This window comes from Chaetodon auriga, chromosome 13 (genome assembly GCF_051107435.1).
Source record: "Chaetodon auriga isolate fChaAug3 chromosome 13, fChaAug3.hap1, whole genome shotgun sequence".
Classification (NCBI taxonomy): domain Eukaryota; kingdom Metazoa; phylum Chordata; class Actinopteri; order Chaetodontiformes; family Chaetodontidae; genus Chaetodon; species Chaetodon auriga.
Genome location: NC_135086.1, coordinates 23,715,625 through 23,735,248, shown reverse-complemented (window position 1 = coordinate 23,735,248; position 19,624 = coordinate 23,715,625). Strand labels below are relative to the sequence as shown.

Below are 19,624 nucleotides of genomic sequence, written 5' to 3'. Positions count from 1 at the left end.
CCCACTGCCCTCCTCTCAGCCAACCCCCTCTTTACCCCCCTCCCATGCTACCGTAATGTATTTTTAGCTCTCTTGTTCTAATCTTAGCTCCCAGCCTGGAGGAAACCAAGGAGCGCTCAGCGATGCGGGGGCATGATAAGTGTGCACTTGCCGCATGTTGGTGTGTCCTTGTCTGTGTGTGGGTGTGCTGAAGTTTGCAAGTGTGATAGAGTCACGCTGTATGCAGACATCTGAGAGCAGGCACACATGGAAATGGATGTATGTAAGCTGTGTGTGTGCTTGCAAGGACAAGAATGAACGAAGTGCACCTTTTCTTATTTTTGGTGCAGCAGTGTGAGCAGTGCTGTGTGTGTGTGTGTGTGTGTGTGTGTGTGTGCGTGTGTGTGTGTGTGTGTGTGTGTGTGTGTGTGTGTGTGTGTGTGTTTGTTTGTTTCTGCTTGTACAGTATATGCAGTTGCAGGCAATATGTTGTTCTCCCTGTCATGTTTGCGGTGCAGAGATTGAACAGCACCAGAACATGGGGAACAAAACATGCTGTAATATCCCACTCTTTCTGTAGCACAGCTCAGTGCACCCAGTTGAATGGTTGCTCTTGCACATTGCATTGCTTTGCCAAAGGCTCTGGGGTCATGATAGTCAATCTGTGTCAGTCTGTGAATCAGCAATGAGGGACACTGAAAATGCAGCCACCCCTTAGATGATGGATCTTTTGTTTTCTCATCTCTTTCTGATGAAATCCTCTGGATTCATCCTTGCTCGGTAAACCACATTTGGTACCCCAATGTTTCAGTTCCTACTCTCCCTCTTTATGAAGTCTACACTGGCCAAAATGTCTTTTTTTTTTTTTTTTTTTTTTGCCACGAGCATGATCACGTCATAATTCATCCTTCCTGATTGCTTCTTAAGGTGTGTGTTTACTGAGCTAGTAGGTGCTAGATCCCTGCAGGCTCTTTTCTGTTCTTCACCAGTCTTTTCTTACATGCATATGTATACACACTCTCCTGGGCTGCTGGTATCAGTGGGGGTTTGCATACACAACCAGGTTGGACATCTGCAATCCAGAGCTAAGACAAGGGCAGCAGCTTGTGCATCTGGACTCCTTCATCCTCGAGGTACTGTTACAGACACACAATGATGTGTGCACACATTTGCACATTTTCAACCCACTCACAAATGTGCTGTGCCTTGGAGAAACAAATAGCACTGCAGTGGAAAAGGAGGACTTGAGAAAGAGCAAAACAGAAAAAGAAAGAAAATTTCCCCTCCCCCTCGTCTCACCTCCTCCGCCTCCGCCGTCTCTCTCTTCTCGCCTGGCTCAGCTATTTATATCGAGTAGGATCCAATCTTAGCAGCAGCTGCAGGGGACTCAGCCAGTCAGGGACAGCCCGTGCTTCCCCCCTGCACTATTTTTAGCAACGGGATGGCTTCAAACAGCAGCACTAAGCTATTCTTGTCTCTATGTTTTGCTCCCTCTGCTGCACCAGCCAAAGGCACAGGCTGTGTGGGTATTTGATGGCAGTAGTTCAGAAAAAGCACTTCAAGGCTCGGATTGTCAGGTTGTGATGCGTGCACACATCTGTATGTGAATATTGAAGTAGTGGTGAACAGGCATATGCATACCTTTTATCCATGAGACCCCTCTTAAGGTGAGTATGACCTCAGGCTACCCATTTAAGCCACATCATGGTTGCATACAGAGTGATGTGACTGATCAGGTTTGTTGCATACAGCAGCATATCACTGCCATGATAACAGGAAAGAAAGGTTTGCGGGTGGCATTAGGACTGTCTGTAAATGGTGTGTAAATGCACACAGGCACAGTCAACGTAATTCAACTACTGCAGCATATTGTTGCCATTATGACTACAAAAAGAATGTGTTCACTTTTGTTATAACAAGGAATTTTCCTTTTCACATTACAATAATATATTTTGACATATTTTCTTGGTACCAGTTACAAAATTAAAAAGAGAAAGAAGAGAGTGTGTGTGTGTGTGTCCAAGTGACAAATGGGGAGAACATTTGAAACTGGTCCAGTATTGAGCAAGAGTGCTGCAGCCTGCAGCCTAAAAGTGCTTGTTTTTGCCACTGACAGGCTCAGATTGTTATTCTAAGTGTCTGACAACCTCATGGAAAGGATCTCGACAGAGATACCTTTCAGTTAAAGAGTAGGATCCTTTTTGTTTACCCAGAAAAACAGCTGTTACATCACTCCAGCCAAAGCCACCAGACTCCATTTACAGACACAGTAATTTTGTCATTGTAAAACACACTTCCTTGAAATGACAGGAACGAAATAAAACTGTTGTTTCAACAGCCGTCACCAACTCTGGTTGGTCAAAATAAACCCTTATAGTAGTGGGGTGTGATTTGCAGAGATGGAGTGCCAGGGGCTTAACTGGCACTCGACCTGTTCACTGATCACACTCAGTTTTGTGCAGTAGCATGCTGGACCTGGAAGATACACTCACACTGGAGTGAGAGAAGCACGGCTGTCCTCCTTTCTATGATGTTTGTGATATGAGTTGGAGTTAGAGGCAAGGCAGTGCAGGAGTGAAGTATCTGAACAAGGCGTATGTTATGGAAGCGAGTGTGTGTGTGTAAATAAAAGTAGACAGCCAAACAAACTGTCGGTGTCGGTGTGTGTGGCACCCCCAGGTCCTTGCAAGAACAGCTGCTACAGTAGTGCTGCTTTTTGTTTTCACAATCAAATATTAATTTTCACAATTGAATGTCTGTTTTTTTATATCTTCAAGTTTCACTGACAGCTGTGGGAAAGTACAAGTTTAAACAAAATTTGAAGCTGGGGACACTGGAGTACCATCCATTACTGTGTCTATACCACCTATCCTGCGCAGGGTCGCAGGCTCACTGGAGCCTGTCCGAGGGTGACAGATGGCTACACCCTGGACAGGTCACCTATCTATCACAGGGCTGACACAGACAGACACACAATGCTCCACACTGGTGCTGATGAGAGAGTGCACTGAACTGAATGCACATTAATGTTCTCCATTTATGAATCATGTAATATTACTCTACACTACAGTCTCTCTTCAGGCAATGAAGAGACCCTCACATATATAGCACAAGTTTCTTGTCATAACAAATCAACTTATCAGGTTATAAGGTGAAAAGTTTGGTTCAATTAGATATGTTGATTTTATGAAACAAGGGGAAAGATTTGTGACATAACAAGATAAAGTGATATGTTTCTTAAAATAATGGACTAATTTGGCAACTGGTAAGAATGAGAAAATACGCCATACCAAAAAAATCTTTTTATAATTTGAAGATGATCTTGTAAGAATGAGAAAGGTTTCTTGATACAAGAAAGCGATCAAACTTTTTTTTGTCATGGTGTTTGCAATGCGCTGCTCCAGTTGTACAGTATGATGTCAACTGTGCATTTAGAAATATACACCAACCACAGGCAGATCTAATGCCACATGCTTACCTTTCTCTGTCTGTTTTCAGGGCAAGTTGATAATGACGTTATAATAGATTTACATAATTTACTGAATTGAAATGATCACATGATTAAGAGCAAAGAGGATTAAAAGTCTAAACAAAGCAGAAAACTTCAGTTTAAATTTTGCCTCTGCCTTCTAATTCTCGCTCTCAGTTTGAGAAAATCCAACAAATCTCATTATCAACTGGCAAACCCACAGCCACAAGGGTTCAGTATGATCACTCTACACTTTGGTGTGCACTCACATCAGCTCCATGGCCCTCCCGCAGATTGTACGTGAGGTCGTGCTGGATCTCACTGATGAACTTCTGGGCGTACTCGGGATAGAGTCGCAGAACCTCTCGGAGTCCCTTGAGGCTGATATACTGCAGGTCGCAGTAAGTCAGAGCCTTGACATTGGCGTTGGTCTTGATCACCTGCTCCTTTGTCAGGGAGTCCGAACCAATGAGATCGCCTTTACCTGGGGGGACGTACCAACACACAAATGTAAGACAAATACACACAAATGCAGAAAGATACAAAGAGACGTATACAGTATGCATTTGAAATTAATAAGTAATTCAGAATATATTTTCCCTCTCTCCACCTGAGAGAATCAGTAACGTTGATTAAATGAATTTAACACAATGAGCTGCAGATCATCAAAGACAGAAGCTCAAAGAACCAAACCTACAAAGGTATTTCAACAAAGACAGGTGAGAGAATGTGTTGGACTATCCTTAATGTACCCCAGGAATTCATTGTGGTTTTACTATAGAGATGCAACCACCACCTTCATAGAGCAGAATTGAACAGAGTTAGGTTTAAAGTTGTCTCTCGGTCTAAAAAAGTGTTATACAACTGATTTTGTGTATCAAGATTGCTAGTCACCAGGAGAAAGGCAGTTGGAAAAACAGCCTAGCCAATCAAAGCCTTCTTCCACAACCAGATCAAGGAATTACCACAGAAATGGTAAAGTAGCGATGATAAGATTGACAAAACTAGTTAAGTTAATCCTGTTTGGGAGGATTATTTTTAAAAGCCCTGATGAGGAGGGGATCCAAGAAGGCTTGAATCTAGAGCAACTAGACTTGGTTGTAGAAACTTGACAATATTTTGCCTCTCATCCAATTGGCTTCTTCAGTTGACTTCAACTATGGCCATTACACAGCCAGGAACACTAACCACCCAGGTGATATCAGGATCTTGATAACCACCCTGCAGATTTTAGATACCTGGGACTTCCCACCAGTCAGACCTGAAGAAGAGCCTTGGGTTACAAGTGGAAAGTTACCAAAACAACATACATTACTGTTGGAAGAATACCAGCGACAGGCCGTTACAACGAAGGTGGACCTATGTCTTAATGGACCTTTGTCCTCTTGTCATTGCCGTTGTGAAAGCAATGATGAAGTTTACTTAGGTTTAGGCACCAAAACTACTTTTTTAGGTTTAAATACCAAAACTTTGTTTGGTTAAGGCAACAAAACTACAAAAACCTAAGTACGTTATGTAACTTCAAATGGGTCAATATTGACTTTCAGGTTCATACGGGACACAACTAACAGTCTCCTGAGTCAAGGTCCTGTGTTTGTTTGACCCATCCATCCACCCATCCCAACTTCCTCCAAATGTACATTTTCTTGCTCTTCGTACTATGTCAACTTCCTCCTTTGCCTCATCATAATTGCTAAAGCCACTAAAGGTTGCCGCCTGACAATAAATGTAAATATGGGTTATAACTAACTACTTGTGGCCATTTTTCTATTAAGGATGGCTCATCAAGTCCAGTTACTCTAGATTCAACCCTCCTTGGATAACTATGACCTGGATGACTGAGCATTGTTATAGACATTATGAGGATGGGAGTTTTGTCATTAAATGCAATGCAGAAAAGCTGTCGGTTGCCATTTCATAGAAAAACTAAACCATTGGGACAGAGGAAGCTAGGGTGTTGAAGATAAAAAGAGTCTTATCAAGGGTATTATTTACCATACCGATTAACTCTTCAGCAAAACATGCAGTGCATCTCTGCAGTATATTAACAATATTAACTGAAAACACAGCATGATGTCAAAAATAAAATAGAAATATATTATAGTCTATAAGGGGCAACCATTAATTTGTTAGGCATTTGACAGACAAAGCCCCCTGCAGTATTAGAAAAAAAATACAAAAAGTCAAACAAAGCTGCACAGCTGTGTTGCTGTGCAGTTTTGGGGCTGCACAGCAACACAGCTAGGAACAGAACAGTGAGGAAAAGAAAGAGGGAGCTGGAGAAAAACCAACAGAGGGAACAGAGGCAAGATGGAGGAAGGCAGTGCAGGATGGGGGCAACAAGGGACCTAAAATAGGTGATGGAGTGTGGAGGAGGACTGAAAAGAGGGGGTGAGAAGATGAAGGAAACAAGGGAAAGAAAGGTGACGAAGAGGAATTGAAGAGGGACACGGTGTGGGGGCTGCTGTAGACTAGCATGGATTGATTGAGAAGAAATGGATGGGCAGGGTGAGAAAAGCGAGAAGCAAGGGTGAGAGAGGTAAGGTAAGGAGGAGCTTGGAACTTCTTACCACCTCCACATCCTGATGTCGCTGCACTCAGCACTGTCCAACAGTCATCTGTACACTCAGATTTTTGATCGCCCCCATCTGTGCTTCTACTTAATTTAGCATGATAGGCTCTTCACATGCTCTGTCTGTCTCTCTATCTTTTTCACATCTTTCACACTTCTGCTCCCTCCACTTCTTTTCATTTCCACCCCCTACTACAGTTCAGTTCCAATTGTCTTTTGTCACATAGATGACGGGTGGTGACAGAACCAGGAGCGTCAGGGAAAGCTTTTGCTCATAATCACAGCAAAATGTTGAACTGAGCAGGAGATGAATACTTGAAAGTGACATTTAAGAGTGTCTATTTGTCAAGTCTTTAGTGTGTGTGTGTGTGTGTGTGTGTGTGTGTGTGTGTGTATGTGTGTGAGACAGAGCGAGCATAAGTGGAAAAAAAATGACATTTTATTAACATTAGTGATTTTGAGCCTATACCATACACTACCAGTATGTTTGTCCATGGTATTTTTTTTGGTCCTTGCTCAAAATGTAACATATCCTTATACCTTCATTGCCAGTGACTCCCAAAACGACATATATACTGTTAAAGAGTATCTGTGGCAGGCATACTGGATCGTCATTGTACCAAACCTTCATCCTCACGTGGTGTAACGCTGTGAAACGTTGGCAGTTTTGCTTAGGTTTGGACACCAAAACTATTGGTTAGGTTTAGGCAACAAAATTACTTAGGTTTCGGAAAAGATCAAAGATTAAAATAAGTATGTTACTGTTAATGAATGTGATGTAACTTACAAATGGTTCAAGTGCAAGTTAAAATAGGTCAACATTGACTTTTGGTTTTGGTAAAGGTTACGAACAGCAGTCTTCCATGGTTAAAATCTTGTGGACACTACCATCCACCCCATCTTCCTCCTAACACAGACTTTCTTGCTCTTTATACATCAGCTCACTGCCTCCTTTGCTCCTGTCATAATTACTCCAGCCACGAGAGGTACTTCAAGTGGAATTTCTCTTAAAAGAGCTGGAATTTCCATCACTATTACAAATGGTTCAAATATTCTGATGTTTGGATTGAAAAACACACTCACGCACTCACACATACATTCAAGATAGTCATTGTGGACATTTTTAAATACTGTGCTGGTGTGTTAGCAGCTTACGGCCAGACCGCCTCGAAAATGCCTGAACTTGTCCGATAAAGATGCCTGGTTAGTAATGTGGACATTTATAAATATGGTGTTGGTTGGTGTGTTAGGAATCTATGGCCAGACTGCCTCGAGAGCGCATGCGTGGCGTCTTGTCAGTCGTGTATGGAGTTGGAGTGTGAGGCTCAGAAATTGGACCAAAACTCAAATCATGGGAAAACTCGATTTTTAAAACTCCAAACCAACATTGAGGCCTATGAGAAAGAAAAATGTCACAGAGCCATCATAAGAAGCAGAGCACAGTACACCGTGGAGGGGGAAAAGTGCACAAAATTCAGGGTTTAGAGAAAGAAAAGCAAAGACAGACGTTTTTAACAGAAAGTGAAAATGAGAAGGGTGAAAAAATAAGTGATTTTGTGGGAATAATAGACATGGCAGAGTCTTTCTACAGGAAATTGTTTCAAAAAGAGAACACTGAACAACATTTCATAGAGAAGGTTTTGGAGACAGTAGGTGCAAGAATATCCGAGGAAGATAAACAAACATGCAATGGAAACATCACTGAAGAAGAAATCAAATTAGCAATCAAACTAACAACACCCAACAAGAGTCCTGGATCAGATGGTTTAACACTCAAATTCTATAAACCGTCTTGGATATTCTTGCACCAGTTATGTTGAAAGTATTTACTTGTATGGAGGAGAGGGGGGAGGGGCCAGATACTTTGGCTATGGGAGAAATAACTATCCTGTATAAAAATAAAGGCAGTCCACAGAAGCTGGAGAACTACAGACCACTCAGTTTATTAAATGCAGATTATAAATCAATAGCAAAAATATTAGCAAATAGAATGAAAGAAGTTGTAGGGAACATCATTGCACCAACACAAGCATACAGTATACCAGTAGATTACAGACACCATATATACAATTAGGGATGTAGTAGAGAGGATGGAAAGGGGAGGTCAGACGGGGTTAGTACTGACCATAGATTTCAACAAAGCTTTTGACAGAGTTGAACACAATTTTTTTGAACAGACACATTCGGATTCCAGCAAAGATTCACAAACTGGATCATGCTGTTATATAAAAATGCAATGAGTCACATGAAGATAAATCGGTGCTCACTGATGCTTTCCCATTAAAGAGCTCAGTCAGACAAGGATGCCCTTTGTCTGCGTTACTATATAACAGCTGAACCATTAGCAACTCTGGTCAAAAGTGACTTGTCATCAAATGGAATTCAAACTTCATATGGTGTTAACGGCTTAATCCATCAATATGTGATGACACAACATTTTCAGTAAAGAAATTGGAGGACATAACAAAAAAAATCATGGACCACATAAACCTACATTGGAGAGTGTCAGGAGCAAGGGTGAATATAGAGAAATCAGAAATCATGTGTGTGGGTAGAGTGGAAACAAACAAATGCAACATACCATTTCAAATAGTGACAGATTACGTTCAGGTTTTAGGAATAAATATCGGAGTAAAAGGAAGCCAGGATTGCCACATGGATAGGGAAATTGAACAAAATAAAACACGCATTAAACTTCTGGAAATCAAGAGCTAAAAATTAAAGCGAAAGTAGTGAATGCATTATTGTTATCAAGATTAAACTAGGGGTGCTGGATATGCCAGAATTGGTGACAAGAGATTTACAGAAGACAGTAAATAATTTTCTATGGGGACGGAAAGGAGTCAAAATATCAACAAAAACACTGATAGGGGAATACGAACAAATCCTAAACCAGCACATATTCCTCAATCCAAAGATCAGTGTAAATGGGAAACATTTATACAACAGACTATTCTTGATGGTAGGTATTAGACAGATCAAAAACATAACATATGCATACAAAACAGATTTTCTTCCAAACAGAGCAATATATCGCAGTTGATAAAGAATACGAAGACATGAAACAAAGTCTAGTGAGGGACTGGGTAAACCGGACAAAAAAAGAAACAGTTGAACTTGGTGAGAGTGGATTACCAGATTTCTACATAAATCATTTGGATGAGAAAAAACATTTGTCTGAGATAAATATCAAGATGATTTATAAGATCCTCTTGAGGAAAGAATTGAAGGAGCATACTTTAGAAGGTGTGTGGCTGAATTACTTTTTAAAACTAAATGTCAAAACAATCTGGAAAACCTTAAATGTCAAATACAATAGTCTAGAATGTGAGAATACACAACTGGATTTATACAAATGTGGTGAATCACCAAATCAACCGTAATTTGGAAAGAAAATGTGACGTATGCAAGTGTAACCCCAGTCAATTCAGGGAATTCAGGGAATTCTAGATGGCGGTGCATGCACAATGCAAGGCTCAGCGTCTCACTAGAATTTGCGATATAGTTATTATTTTCCTATTGGTTTCAAGCCTATTCGCTCATTACAGCTTTGCCAACACTTCCTACACAAGACAGCAACTTTTGGATTTAAGATTTCAATGCACAAGCAGTGTATTCGACAAACTTCAGCTCCCCCAAGAGATCGCCAGGACAGCGAGACAGAGTGACTCAGCTATGCCGACCGGAAGTGACTGTCTGCGGTGTCAAGGTCATAAACAAAGGAGAGGGAAGCACAGAGGTCTAAGGACTAAGCTACGGCTAACACCGCACCAGCTACCATTACACAGTATCTTTTCCTTAGCAATGCTTGGTCTTTAGCGAACAAAATGGATGAGCTATGACTTCGGATCACATCACAGAGGAGGTTTATGGTATGCAAAGTCATGATTTTCACTGAAACGTGGCTTAACAACAGCATCCTAGACAACGTGATGGAACTGACAGCACTCCGGTAAGATCAGGGGCGGAGGTATCTACACTGTAAACCCGGATTTGATTAGAAATAAACTTTTGAGTGGACATTAATTACTCTTTAATGTTTTGTAAAAAAACAAAACAAAACATCATTACCAAATCATATTAATTGTTTGCTATATCCAGCCGAAATTTGCAGTGCAATGATCATGTTAAGCAGAGATAACATGTTAATTTTCTGAAAGGGAGGGGAGGGGCCTATTCGAAATGCTGCCTGGCAACAGGTGTGAGCACCAGTCGTGTGTGTGAAGAGTCTGCTCTTCTTGGTATCTGCACCTGACCGGCGTAGTTTGAGAAAGCTGTGGATGGTTTAGAGAAACTTTACACCAAGCGGAACGGTGAGTGTGTAAAGGAACTATTTTTTAGATGTCTTTCTGGGAAAATTGATAAACCAAAAGACCTGTCCGGTGACAACAAGTTAGCTAAACACTAAGCTAAAGTTAACTTAGTGTTAACGTGCTGACGTTCACAGTTTATAACGATTTATAAACAGTTTATTTCAATATGTTAAGGTTGCACATGAATGATTTGTTACATTTATAGCAGTAACTTAGCACACTTTTCAAAAGATAAGGTCATTAGGTGGTTATTAGCAGAGGTTGGTTAAAATTTTGCAGTGCTAAAGTTAGCTAGCTAAGTGTTAAATTGCTGACTATAGTTTATAAATGTCTGCTTGATATGGTAAATGTACCGATTCAAATTGGTGTTTGTTAAGGCAGCAAATGATTTGTTGAATTTTTAGCAGTAACTTAGCGAACTTTTCAAAAAACAAAGACAGTGGTTGACGTTTTGCAGTGGAGATTGTTACTGCAACTGAGATGAGCTAAAAATTTGCTTATGTTCGGTTTTTACAGGTTCTTGTGAAAATGCAGTGGAAGTGTAAGTATTGTGAATTTATGTGTGAGAAAAGGGGTTACCTTTTAAAACATTACAGGTTAAAACATGGGAGCCCCATTAGAACTGTACCGTTTCCTTGCTTACACCAAGAATGTTTGTGCACATTCATCTCCATTAATGCACTTAAGGTCCACTTATCTAAGATTCACCAGAAAGCCCTGGATGCACAACTGTGTGAGACTGCTCACGCAACCTTTCATTGTCAGTTATGTGATTTTTCTTCACCCTGCACAGAAGCAGTTGTTTTCACTCACCTGCACAGTACACATTTAAAAGTTAATCACAGAGTCCAGCGTCCATGTAAAGGATGTAACTTTCGGACTAATGTGTACTCCACATTTAATGCACATAGAAGAGCACAGAACAGACAATTGGAGGATGTTCAAGCCGGAAATAGTCTCTGGTAGTGTAACAAACGAAATGGCCCAAGAAGAACATGTACCTCCAAATGATACTCCTAATTTAGAGGACAGCGATGATTCCAAAAATGAAGAGCTTCATGATCTAGGCAAACAGTTTGAGCACAACCTAGCAGCTCTTTTTTTAAAGATGCAAACCATCCTTCATATTCCAGAAAGTCTGTACAAGAAGTGATACAACAGCTTCTACAGATTTGTGAACTGTCCCAGCCACTTCTGCATAATTCAGTCAACGGACATTTTGAAACAACACACGGATATAGATGATACAGTTGTGAGACAGTTAGTCAATGCTGCCTCAGAGAGCTATGTCATAATGAGATCAACCACTAAAAGGAGAGCAGCATATGTGAGCAAAAACTTTGCAATGGTTATACCAGTGGAGTATATTATTCATAGAGATAAAAAAAATCTAGTGCTGTACATGTTCCTCTACATGCAATGCTACAGAAAATGTTGAACAGGGCAGACATTTTAGACAAAGCTCTTTCAGTAGAAAAGCATGTGCCACATGAGTACAATACATACACAGATGGGCCATACTGTAAAGAAAATGACTTCCTTAAAGGGGAGGAGTTCAAAGTTGCTGTTGGACTTTATATAGATGATTTTCAAGTGTCAAATCCTTTAGGAACATCTAAAAAGAAGCACAAAATGACTGCAGTGTACTGGGTGATGGCTAATGTGCCATCAAAATATAGGTCTACACTCCACTCCATTCAGCTTGCTCTTTTATGAAAAGCTTCTAATGTAAAAAAAAAAATATGGATATGCTAAAATTCTCCATCCTCTCATCCAAGAACTGGTTTCTTTGGAGCAACATGGTGTATATGTTGAGAAGTTGGGAGCATGTGTCCAAGGCACAGTGTTATATGTGGCGACTGATAACGTGGCTGCTCATTCACTGGCAGGATTCTTTGAGAGCTTTGCAGTGGACAGGTCCTGCAGGTACTGCATGGCGACGAGGAGCGAGATCCAAGACAAGGAGGTAAGTTCAGGCACCTTTGAACCCTGAACTAAAGACAATCACAACCGGCAGGTGCAGGAGGTACAGTACAACTCCACTCCATTCAGCTTGCTCTTTTATGTAAAGCTTCTAATGTAAAAAAATATAGATATGCTAAAGTACTCCATCTTCAGACAATCATGACCGGCAGGTGCAGGAGGTACAGTACAAGTCTAGGTTTCAAGAGAACAACCTGGAACTTCTTCCCCACCTCACATGGGAAGGGCCCCAGATGGCATTGGAGGAACTGTGAAAAGGACAGCCTTATACTGTGGGGGAATGACATTGTGAATGGGAATATCTTGCACGAGATGGTTCGCAGAAGCCTCTGCAGCACTAAACTCTATACGATTACTGAAGCTGACATGCAGCCATATGATGCACTCCTTTCCCAACCACTAAAACCTGTACCTGCAACAAGGAAACTCCATCAGGTCATACAGACACACTGAAACGACTCTGAGATCTATTGCAGATCACTGTCCTGTTTCTGCAGTGAGCCACAGATGTGTGAGTGTTTCAGCCAAACAATATTCTAGTTGACTGCAAACACACCTTGGGTACAGGCTGAGGATGATTGTCCTATACCGATGCAAAAGAGGAAAGGTCCTTTGGCAATGTTGATGTAGGAAATGGAACAAAGTGAGCAGGAGGAAATGGAATGGGAGGAAAGTGAGCACGAGCCAATGGAGCAAGACCCACTGACCAAAAGTGGTCCTGATGGGACTGTGACAGATCTATCTGCTGATGTAGTTCATCGTGGAGATTGGCTTGCAGTTATTTAGGACCAGAACTGGTGGTTAGCAAAGGCTGTCAGTGTGGACGCTCATCATCAAGATGTGGAACTGGAATTTTTCCACCCTCATGGGCCCAACACATGATTCTATCCAAAAGGAAGTGGAAAGGATATGTGCTTCATACCTTTGACCCTATTCTGGTCAAACTTGTGGAACCTGTTTGCTGAAGTCATGGACTTCATAGAGGAGAAACACATACACTTCTTGATAGAGCTAAATGAGTGGAATGATGTAAAACAGTCAGGGAATGCTCACAGGATTTCACATATGAATCATTATTATTATTATTATTATTGTGCCAGATGTGTTTTGTGGTATTTACACAGAATGCTTTCTGTTTTTGAAACATTTCAGTTTATGGAGACTATAGTCTAGTTTACAGAAAGATATGATCAATATTATTTTATTAGTAGGGGGCAATACACGACAGTTAAATATGAGGTCAGTGATGAATTGAATTGCTGATTGAACCTATATGTTTCTTATTGAATGTTTGCCACAGTGCTCACAATTGTTATTTGTGATCTGTTCACGTCCAATATATAGTTTTCAGTCCAGTTTACAGAAGAAAATAATGTATTGATTTCTGAGTAGGGGGCACCCGATGACAGTTTATGATGATGTCAGTAATGCATTGTACATTATTCCCACTAGTAATGACTTTTTTTACTATGATGATTTGATATTTGATGGGGATGGGGTACTTTTAAAAATGATATTGCTTTATTGTACCTTAGGCCTGTATTCCTTGAAAAATGTTATCACAGTGCTCTGGATTGTTATTTTTGGGACCAAATACTTACATAAACTTGTTAAGCAATAAGCCATTGACTAGAGTGGTATAAATTTTGGAATTGTATGTTGTAATGAGGCCACTGTCAACACTGTCAGATTAGTATCACCACCGTCAGTTCTAAATTCACTACTGTCAGGGGGAGTTTATTTGTTTTAAATGAATATGCTTACAACATGTTTCTTCAGTGCTGTTGAGTTTATTAATAGTAATAGTCCCGTTTAATGCAAAAATATGTTTGTTAATAAAGTCTGCTTTGGAGAAACTACTTCACGAAGCTGCTTACTTTACAAATTGTTCACATATTCTGAGGTTTGGATTGAAAAAAACGCATGGACGCACACACACGTACGTCCAAGATAGTCAGTGTGGACATTTATATATAAGAAACTACTTCACGGAGCTGCTTACTTACAAAGGGCTAACATATTGTGAGGTATGGATTCAAAAATAACACACGCACGCGAATGCACATTCAAGACAGTCAATGTGGACATTTATAAATACTGTGTTTGTCACTTTGTGAGTAGCTTACGGCCAGACCGCCTCGACAACGCCTGAACTCGTCCGATCTCGGAAGCTAAGGGAGGCAGGGCCTGGTTAGTACTTGGATGGGAGACCGCCTGGGAATACCAGGTGCTGTAAGCTTTTCCACATCTCTCCATTTAGGACGTTGTCTGCACACTGGAACATTAATCATGTCTGGTGTGGAGAAACTACTTCACTTAGCTGCTTACTTACAAAGGGCTAACATATTGTGAGGTATGGATTCAAAAATAACACACGCACGCGAATGCACTTTCAAGACAGTCAATGTGGACATTTATAAATACTGTGTTTGTCACTTTGTGAGTAGCTTACGGCCAGACCGCCTCGACAACGCCTGAACTCGTCCGATCTCGGAAGCTAAGGGAGGCAGGGCCTGGTTAGTACTTGGATGGGAGACCGCCTGGGAATACCAGGTGCTGTAAGCTTTTCCGTTTATGACGTTTTCTGCACACTGGAACATTAATCGTGTCTGGTGTGGAGAAACTACTTCACAGAGCTGCTTTCTTACAAAGGGCTAACATATTGTGAGGTATGGATTCAAAAATAACACACGCACGCAAATGCACATTCAAGACAGTCAATGCGGACATTTATAAATACTGTGTTTGTCACTTTGAGAGTAGCTTACGGCCAGACCGCCTCGACAACGCCTGAACTCGTCTGATCTCGGAAGCTAAGGGAGGCAGGGCCTGGTTAGTACTTGGATGGGAGACCGCCTGGGAATACCAGGTGCTGTAAGCTTTTCCACGTCTCTCCATTTAGGACGTTTTCTGCACACTGGAACATTAATCATGTCTGGTGTGGAGAAACTACTTCACGGACTGCTTACTTACAAAGGGCTAACATATTGTGAGGTATGGATTCAAAAATAACACACGCACGCGAATGCACTTTCAAGACAGTCAATGTGGACATTTATAAATACTGTGTTTGTCACTTTGTGAGTAGCTTACGGCCAGACCGCCTCGACAACGCCTGAACTCGTCCGATCTCGGAAGCTAAGGGAGGCAGGGCCTGGTTAGTACTTGGATGGGAGACCGCCTGGGAATACCAGGTGCTGTAAGCTTTTCCGTTTATGACGTTTTCTGCACACTGGAACATTAATCGTGTCTGGTGTGGAGAAACTACTTCACAGAGCTGCTTTCTTACAAAGGGCTAACATATTGTGAGGTATGGATTCAAAAATAACACACGCACGCAAATGCACATTCAAGACAGTCAATGCGGACATTTATAAATACTGTGTTTGTCACTTTGAGAGTAGCTTACGGCCAGACCGCCTCGACAACGCCTGAACTCGTCTGATCTCGGAAGCTAAGGGAGGCAGGGCCTGGTTAGTACTTGGATGGGAGACCGCCTGGGAATACCAGGTGCTGTAAGCTTTTCCACGTCTCTCCATTTAGGACGTTTTCTGCACACTGGAACATTAATCATGTCTGGTGTGGAGAAACTACTTCACGGACTGCTTACTTACAAAGGGCTAACATATTGTGAGGTATGGATTCAAAAATAACACATGCACGCGAATGCACTTTCAAGACAGTCAATGTGGACATTTATAAATACTGTGTTTGTCACTTTGTGAGTAGCTTACGGCCAGACCGCCTCGACAACGCCTGAACTCGTCCGATCTCGGAAGCTAAGGGAGGCAGTGCCTGGTTAGTACTTGGATGGGAGACCGCCTGGGAATACCAGGTGCTGTAAGCTTTTCCACGTCTCTCCATTTAGGACGTTTTCTGCACACTGGAACATTAATCATGTCTGGTGTGGAGAAACTACTTCACGGACTGCTTACTTACAAAGGGCTAACATATTGTGAGGTATGGATTCAAAAATAACACATGCACGCAAATGCACTTTCAAGACAGTCAATGTGGACATTTATAAATACTGTGTTTGTCACTTTGTGAGTAGCTTACGGCCAGACCGCCTCGACAACGCCTGAACTCGTCCGATCTCGGAAGCTAAGGGAGGCAGTGCCTGGTTAGTACTTGGATGGGAGACCGCCTGGGAATACCAGGTGCTGTAAGCTTTTCCACGTCTCTCCATTTAGGACGTTTTCTGCACACTGGAACATTAATCATGTCTGGTGTGGAGAAACTACTTCACTGACTGCTTACTTACAAAGGGCTAACATATTGTGAGGTATGGATTCAAAAATAACACATGCACGCGAATGCACTTTCAAGACAGTCAATGTGGACATTTATAAATACTGTGTTTGTCACTTTGTGAGTAGCTTACGGCCAGACCGCCTCGACAACGCCTGAACTCGTCCGATCTCGGAAGCTAAGGGAGGCAGGGCCTGGTTAGTACTTGGATGGGAGACCGCCTGGGAATACCAGGTGCTGTAAGCTTTTCCACGTCTCTCCATTTAGGACGTTTTCTGCACACTGGAACATTAATCATGTCTGGTGTGGAGAAACTACTTCACGGACTGCTTACTTACAAAGGGCTAACATATTGTGAGGTATGGATTCAAAAATAACACATGCACGCAAATGCACTTTCAAGACAGTCAATGTGGACATTTATAAATACTGTGTTTGTCACTTTGTGAATAGCTTACGGCCAGACCGCCTCGACAACGCCTGAACTCGTCCGATCTCGGAAGCTAAGGGAGGCAGGGCCTGGTTAGTATTTGGATGGGAGACCGCCTGGGAATACCAGGTGCTGTAAGCTTTTCCGTTTACGACGTTTTCTGCACACTGGAACATTAATCGTGTCTGGTGTGGAGAAACTACTTCACGGAGCTGCTTTCTTACAAAGGGCTAACATATTGTGAGGTATGGATTCAAAAATAACACACGCACGCAAATGCACATTCAAGACAGTCAATGCGGACATTTATAAATACTGTGTTTGTCACTTTGTGAGTAGCTTACGGCCAGACCGCCTCGACAACGCCTGAACTCGTCCGATCTCGGAAGCTAAGGGAGGCAGGGCCTGGTTAGTACTTGGATGGGAGACCGCCTGGGAATACCAGGTGCTGTAAGCTTTTCCACGTCTCTCCATTTAGGACGTTTTCTGCACACTGGAACATTAATCATGTCTGGTCTGGAGAAACTACTTCACTTAGCTGCTTACTTACAAAGGGCTAACATATTGTGAGGTATGGATTCAAAAATAACACACGCACGCGAATGCACTTTCAAGACAGTCAATGTGGACATTTATAAATACTGTGTTTGTCACTTTGTGAGTAGCTTACGGCCAGACCGCCTCGACAGCGCCTGAACTCGTCCGATCTCGGAAGCTAAGGGAGGCAGGGCCTGGTTAGTACTTGGATGGGAGACCGCCTGGGAATACCAGGTGCTGTAAGCTTTTCCGTTTAGCACGTTTTCTGCACACTGGAACATTAATCGTGTCTGGTGTGGAGAAACTACTTCACGGAGCTGCTTTCTTACAAAGGGCTAACATATTGTGAGGTATGGATTCAAAAATAACACACGCACGCAAATGCACATTCAAGACAGTCAATGCGGACATTTATAAATACTGTGTTTGTCACTTTGTGAGTAGCTTACGGCCAGACCGCCTCGACAACGCCTGAACTCGTCCGATCTCGGAAGCTAAGGGAGGCAGTGCCTGGTTAGTACTTGGATGGGAGAACGCCTGGGAATACCAGGTGCTGTAAGCTTTTCCACGTCTCTCCATTTAGGACGTTTTCTGCACACTGGAACATTAATCATGTCTGGTGTAGAGAAACTACTTCACGGACTGCTTACTTACAAAGGGCTAACATATTGTGAGGTATGGATTCAAAAATAACACATGCACGCGAATGCACTTTCAAGACAGTCAATGTGGACATTTATAAATACTGTGTTTGTCACTTTGTGAGTAGCTTACGGCCAGACCGCCTCGACAACGCCTGAACTCGTCCGATCTCGGAAGCTAAGGGAGGCAGTGCCTGGTTAGTACTTGGATGGGAGACCGCCTGGGAATACCAGGTGCTGTAAGCTTTTCCACGTCTCTCCATTTAGGACGTTTTCTGCACACTGGAACATTAATCATGTCTGGTGTGGAGAAACTACTTCACTGACTGCTTACTTACAAAGGGCTAACATATTGTGAGGTATGGATTCAAAAATAACACACGCACGCGAATGCACTTTCAAGACAGTCAATGTGGACATTTATAAATACTGTGTTTGTCACTTTGTGAGTAGCTTACGGCCAGACCGCCTCGACAACGCCTGAACTCGTCCGATCTCGGAAGCTAAGGGAGGCAGGGCCTGGTTAGTACTTGGATGGGAGACCGCCTGGGAATACCAGGTGCTGTAAGCTTTTCCACGTCTCTCCATTTAGGACGTTTTCTGCACACTGGAACATTAATCATGTCTGGTGTGGAGAAACTACTTCACGGACTGCTTACTTACAAAGGGCTAACATATTGTGAGGTATGGATTCAAAAATAACACATGCACGCAAATGCACTTTCAAGACAGTCAATGTGGACATTTATAAATACTGTGTTTGTCACTTTGTGAGTAGCTTACGGCCAGACCGCCTCGACAACGCCTGAACTCGTCCGATCTCGGAAGCTAAGGGAGGCAGTGCCTGGTTAGTACTTGGATGGGAGACCGCCTGGGAATACCAGGTGCTGTAAGCTTTTCCACGTCTCTCCATTTAGGACGTTTTCTGCACACTGGAACATTAATCGTGTCTGGTGTGGAGAAACTACTTCACGGAGCTGCTTTCTTACAAAGGGCTAACATATTGTGAGGTATGGATTCAAAAATAACACACGCACGCAAATGCACATTCAAGACAGTCAATGTGGACATTTATAAATACTGTGTTTGTCACTTTGTGAATAGCTTACGGCCAGACCGCCTCGACAACGCCTGAACTCGTCCGATCTCGGAAGCTAAGGGAGGCAGGGCCTGGTTAGTACTTGGATGGGAGACCGCCTGGGAATACCAGGTGCTGTAAGCTTTTCCACGTCTCTCCATTTAGGACGTTTTCTGCACACTGGAACATTAATCATGTCTGGTCTGGAGAAACTACTTCACTTAGCTGCTTACTTACAAAGGGCTAACATATTGTGAGGTATGGATTCAAAAATAACACACGCACGCGAATGCACTTTCAAGACAGTCAATGTGGACATTTATAAATACTGTGTTTGTCACTTTGTGAGTAGCTTACGGCCAGACCGCCTC

At 42.2% G+C, this 19,624-nt stretch overlaps 1 protein-coding gene, 12 non-coding genes and 5 pseudogenes across 13 annotated transcripts in view; 17 read left to right on the top strand and 1 right to left on the bottom strand.

The window, feature by feature from the left end:
- kcnh3 (potassium voltage-gated channel, subfamily H (eag-related), member 3) overlaps nucleotides 1-19,624 on the bottom strand; it is a 156,880-nt gene that overhangs the window by 6,045 nt on the left and 131,211 nt on the right. Inside the window, exon 11 of the mRNA XM_076746505.1 lies at nucleotides 3,718-3,932. Coding sequence (XP_076602620.1) covers nucleotides 3,718-3,932 — 215 coding nt within the window. The remainder of the gene's footprint in view (nucleotides 1-3,717; nucleotides 3,933-19,624) is intronic.
- Nucleotides 14,437-14,555, top strand: LOC143331104 (5S ribosomal RNA). The gene has a single exon (XR_013078072.1). It is a non-coding gene; the product is annotated as a 5S ribosomal RNA (ribosomal RNA).
- Nucleotides 14,763-14,881, top strand: LOC143331103 (5S ribosomal RNA). Its single transcript, XR_013078071.1, has one exon. It is a non-coding gene; the product is annotated as a 5S ribosomal RNA (ribosomal RNA).
- Nucleotides 15,079-15,197, top strand: LOC143331106 (5S ribosomal RNA). The gene has a single exon (XR_013078074.1). It is a non-coding gene; the product is annotated as a 5S ribosomal RNA (ribosomal RNA).
- On the top strand, nucleotides 15,404-15,522 carry LOC143331101 (5S ribosomal RNA). The gene has a single exon (XR_013078069.1). It is a non-coding gene; the product is annotated as a 5S ribosomal RNA (ribosomal RNA).
- LOC143331105 (5S ribosomal RNA) lies at nucleotides 15,720-15,838 on the top strand. Its single transcript, XR_013078073.1, has one exon. It is a non-coding gene; the product is annotated as a 5S ribosomal RNA (ribosomal RNA).
- LOC143331116 (5S ribosomal RNA) lies at nucleotides 16,045-16,163 on the top strand (annotated as a pseudogene).
- LOC143331115 (5S ribosomal RNA) lies at nucleotides 16,370-16,488 on the top strand (annotated as a pseudogene).
- LOC143331100 (5S ribosomal RNA) lies at nucleotides 16,695-16,813 on the top strand. The gene has a single exon (XR_013078068.1). It is a non-coding gene; the product is annotated as a 5S ribosomal RNA (ribosomal RNA).
- LOC143331107 (5S ribosomal RNA) lies at nucleotides 17,020-17,138 on the top strand. The gene has a single exon (XR_013078075.1). It is a non-coding gene; the product is annotated as a 5S ribosomal RNA (ribosomal RNA).
- Nucleotides 17,336-17,454, top strand: LOC143331099 (5S ribosomal RNA). Its single transcript, XR_013078067.1, has one exon. It is a non-coding gene; the product is annotated as a 5S ribosomal RNA (ribosomal RNA).
- LOC143331091 (5S ribosomal RNA) lies at nucleotides 17,662-17,780 on the top strand. Its single transcript, XR_013078060.1, has one exon. It is a non-coding gene; the product is annotated as a 5S ribosomal RNA (ribosomal RNA).
- On the top strand, nucleotides 17,978-18,096 carry LOC143331122 (5S ribosomal RNA; annotated as a pseudogene).
- On the top strand, nucleotides 18,303-18,421 carry LOC143331112 (5S ribosomal RNA; annotated as a pseudogene).
- On the top strand, nucleotides 18,628-18,746 carry LOC143331098 (5S ribosomal RNA). The gene has a single exon (XR_013078066.1). It is a non-coding gene; the product is annotated as a 5S ribosomal RNA (ribosomal RNA).
- Nucleotides 18,953-19,071, top strand: LOC143331111 (5S ribosomal RNA; annotated as a pseudogene).
- LOC143331096 (5S ribosomal RNA) lies at nucleotides 19,279-19,397 on the top strand. The gene has a single exon (XR_013078065.1). It is a non-coding gene; the product is annotated as a 5S ribosomal RNA (ribosomal RNA).
- The window catches only part of LOC143331089 (5S ribosomal RNA), a 119-nt gene continuing 99 nt past the window's right edge, over nucleotides 19,605-19,624 (top strand). The window contains exon 1 of the ribosomal RNA XR_013078058.1: nucleotides 19,605-19,624. This exon is cut by the window's right edge and continues 99 nt beyond it. This is a non-coding gene — a ribosomal RNA (5S ribosomal RNA).